This window comes from Poecilia reticulata, linkage group LG3, assembly GCF_000633615.1.
Source record: "Poecilia reticulata strain Guanapo linkage group LG3, Guppy_female_1.0+MT, whole genome shotgun sequence".
Taxonomy (NCBI): domain Eukaryota; kingdom Metazoa; phylum Chordata; class Actinopteri; order Cyprinodontiformes; family Poeciliidae; genus Poecilia; species Poecilia reticulata.
In genome coordinates, this window is record NC_024333.1 from 3,026,210 (window position 1) to 3,029,749 (window position 3,540).

Here is a 3,540-nt window from a genome sequence, read left to right on the forward strand (position 1 = left end):
GGCTTTTCTTTGCCTGGTGGTGCTGTATAATTCCTGCATGCTGTTGTTGGTGGTGTTTAAAATGCGGGAGTTACGACGTGGCAGAGGAGACCGTGAGTCCAGTGACTGGAAGAAGATGAGCAAGGAGAATGAGTCCAGGTTATGGAAGGACGGTGCCACAGTTCTCGGCCTCAGTTGTGTACTGGGGTTGCCATGGGGACTAGCCAGCCTCACCTATGTTACCTTAGCTGGAATCTACTTGTTCACCATCTTTAACTCTCTCCAAGGTCAGTCAGTATATGCGACACTAAATATTGGGATCCATTGATAGGTGTTGATTCACCTGAATAATTTACTGGATCTTTTGTCTGTTCAGGTCTATTTATGTTCCTGTGGTCAGTGGCTTTATCATGCAAGTCTCGATCAGAAAACAACTCTTCAGTCCGAGATCCTTCCACCCAGAAAATGATGACAAACATCAATAACGTCAAATAAAACATTATTGATTGTTATTGCGTCAATAACTGAATCACTGCTTTTTGCTGTATAAACAGCACCTATATTAGGTGTTGAATGTCTATTGGATCTCTTTTATATTCTTTATAATTTTTCAAACAATGAGTCTTTTTGCTAATGTTAGACTTTTCTATAAGATTTCTTTAAAAAGACATTGCTCCAGAAATATTATGTTCTTTGCGTGTATTTATTGTTCGGTTTTTATGTGTATTAAATATATCAGGAAACAAAAAGATGTGTCAATGTCTATGTCCATCCAAAGTTTTTCAATTTACCTGAAAAGCCCAGCCAAACTGTTGGACAGCTGTGGTTTGGCTTCTGTGTGGGTGTTTGTTCAGTTCCTGCAACGATCCACCAGAGGGAGCCAGGAGATTTCTGCTTAACTGGGAACCTGATAAGCTAATTACATGCTCAATAAACCCTGAGCACAGGTGAGGTTTTTTATCATTAAAGTTAATTTGGACACGACACTTATCCTTTTAAAACATTAGAAATTATTACACAGGATCCCACTGTGTTGGTTTTTTGACATTATTGGTGATGGTTTAATAATGCTGTGGGAAACAATTTGGCAAGATTAAAATGTTGCCAGACTTGGGAAAGTTGGGTCCATCAGAAAAAAGATGCTCCAATGAATTGCACAAGCAATAAAATCCTAAAACAAGAAAGTGTGACAAGTGAAATCGCAGACCACAAGCAAATTGACAAATTGACAGTGACAGTTTGGTGAATGGGGATAATAAACACATGCATTATGAAAACCTTTTAGCTAAGTACAGCATAATGGCAGTACCGATACAACTTCTACACCTTGAAGCCTGTCTGTTACACAGTCTTACGTTAGCTGAACAGATCAATATGCAATGTGTACCGTATCTGACATACATTAAAGATTGTATTTTACATGAAAAGGCTTTTTACTAAACTGTAATCGTGTTAGCCACGCTAGCACCGAGTACAGTGTATCAGGCTTGGGCACACTCAAACATTTCAACATCAAAAGTAACCCTCAAAACCATGAATGCCCGACTTACCCAGCCTTGCAAGAACAATAGGCATCCGTAATCTTGTCCACAGCTATATTTATGCTGAGGGTGTGAGGATCTGCTGTTTTCCTCACCGACCGGTAGCATTTCGTTGTGATGCGCACAATCTTGGAGGCATTGCCTGGCTCAAACACCTTGATGTCGTCCAAAACAGATGACATGAACTTGTTGGTTCCCCTGTCCATTGTCGTGGCTGAGATTTTGTAAAAATCCGGCAGAAATGTTACACTAATCGACTAAGAAATACTCTGCAGAGAGTCAGTCGAAATGAAAGATGCTATGTTTACATAGAAACTAAGCTCCGCGAGGCTTTGTTTGTGAGACATGGACATGTGGGATTTTCTAGGGCGTTTCTGGGCGGAGCTTGGTAAGGTCCATGATCAGTGACTCTGCCACTTACCCCAGTCACCAGACTCCCAGACAAAGATGCACATTCATTACTCATAGTTCACTAAACTTTATTAACCTTTTCTTAGTTCCTCTAAGGAGTGTTCTGCACGTGGGACAAATCCATAGTAAAAACCAGGATACGGACTAGTTATTTAAAATAAAACGCTGCACTTTTAGAAGCAACAAAGATGGAGCTGTTATCTTCTCACTTGCCAATAATGACATGTGGAATTTCTCCAGGAGGAAAAAGGCAAAGTCAGATGAAATGAAATCAAGTGTATTTGTACAGCACATTTCAGCAACAAGGTACTTCAAAATGCTTTACACCACAAAAACCAAGAACAGTAACTGTTACGAAACATCAGTAAATATTACATTTTGTTAAATGGCATCAAAATCAAACAAATCTAAATAAAATGCATTGATAGGTTATTAATCAAAGACAACTCTAAAGGAGCTCAGTGTTTTTGTTGGGAAGCTGGAGTTTGAGTTCTGTGTGGGTCTTGTGCAGTTCTCGCAGTCATCCACCAGAGGGAGCCAGGAGGTTAACGTTCACCCGAGGTGGACCTGAAGAGCTATTACCCGCACCTGCAAATCATCTGCTTCGTCAGCAAGAGTTCAGGGGGAGCCTGTTTCCAGTGCCTGAGTCTTCTTAGTGTAACGCCAATTAAGGCTAGGCACCTGACTACGGCCAAAGTCAGAAAGGTTCGGCTGAGGAGCCCGTGTGTGTGAATAAAACACAATCACCATTATTGTATTCAAATTTATATATTTGCATATATTTAGGAAGGTGTTGAATAATAATAATAATGATTTCCTATAAGTATCAACAATAAACACAAGAGGAAGACAATGAAAAAAATAAAAAAAACTCATGACACCCAAAGGTTTTTTCTCTTATTCAAGTCCGTTCTTTTGTATGCAGGATGATTAATGGTCCATCAATCAATAATCCTAATTTTTTTAGTCCATGATCCAAGGCGATGGGTCCAGAAAAGAAAGGTAGTTTGGTTCAAAGTTGCAGTGATCAGTAGCTCGCCATCCTGGGTTGAAATGGGGTGGAAAAAAACCCTGACCTAAACAAGGTCTTAAATAAAAACAAATTAGCATTTAAACAGGGTTAAACTGCTATCCAAAACAACTAAACATTCATCAATGAAATAATTGCAATATTTTATTAAGCATTTTTCAAGTTAAAAATCAAATTAAAATTACAGATCAAATTCAAGTTACAGGTCAAAGTTACAGATCAAATTAAAGTGCACTATCAAGTTGTATTTAAGTTTAATTGACATTAGAGTCAATTAAACTTAATGGACTTCAGTATTGTTTCAATAAACAGTTGTTGTTTTTTGTTGTTTATTTGTTGCGCAACTCCAAATAAATGAATCAATTATAGGCCATCAACGAAATCAATTAAAAGTAACAAAGTATCCTAAAAAGGACAAATTTACAAAAATCAAAGGGCTTATTTAAAAATTTGAGGAATTATCTTCTATTTGGCCACAAAATTAACAAAAAGAGAATGATCTTTTAATCCATAAGACAAATTGTAATCACCTAGATTTTGAGTGGGCGTGTCGCCACCGCATTTCTACTATATATATAT

The 3,540-nt window shown here is 38.0% G+C and overlaps 1 protein-coding gene across 1 annotated transcript in view; it reads left to right on the forward strand.

Moving 5' to 3' along the window:
• LOC103462307 (adhesion G-protein coupled receptor G5-like) overlaps positions 1–688 on the forward strand; it is an 11,285-nt gene extending 10,597 nt beyond the window's left edge. Inside the window, exons 9-10 of the mRNA XM_008404997.2 lie at positions 7–266; positions 356–688. Coding sequence (XP_008403219.2) covers positions 7–266; positions 356–474 — 379 coding nt within the window. The 3' untranslated portion in view covers positions 475–688. The remainder of the gene's footprint in view (positions 1–6; positions 267–355) is intronic.
• The last annotated feature ends 2,852 nt before the right edge of the window (positions 689–3,540 follow it).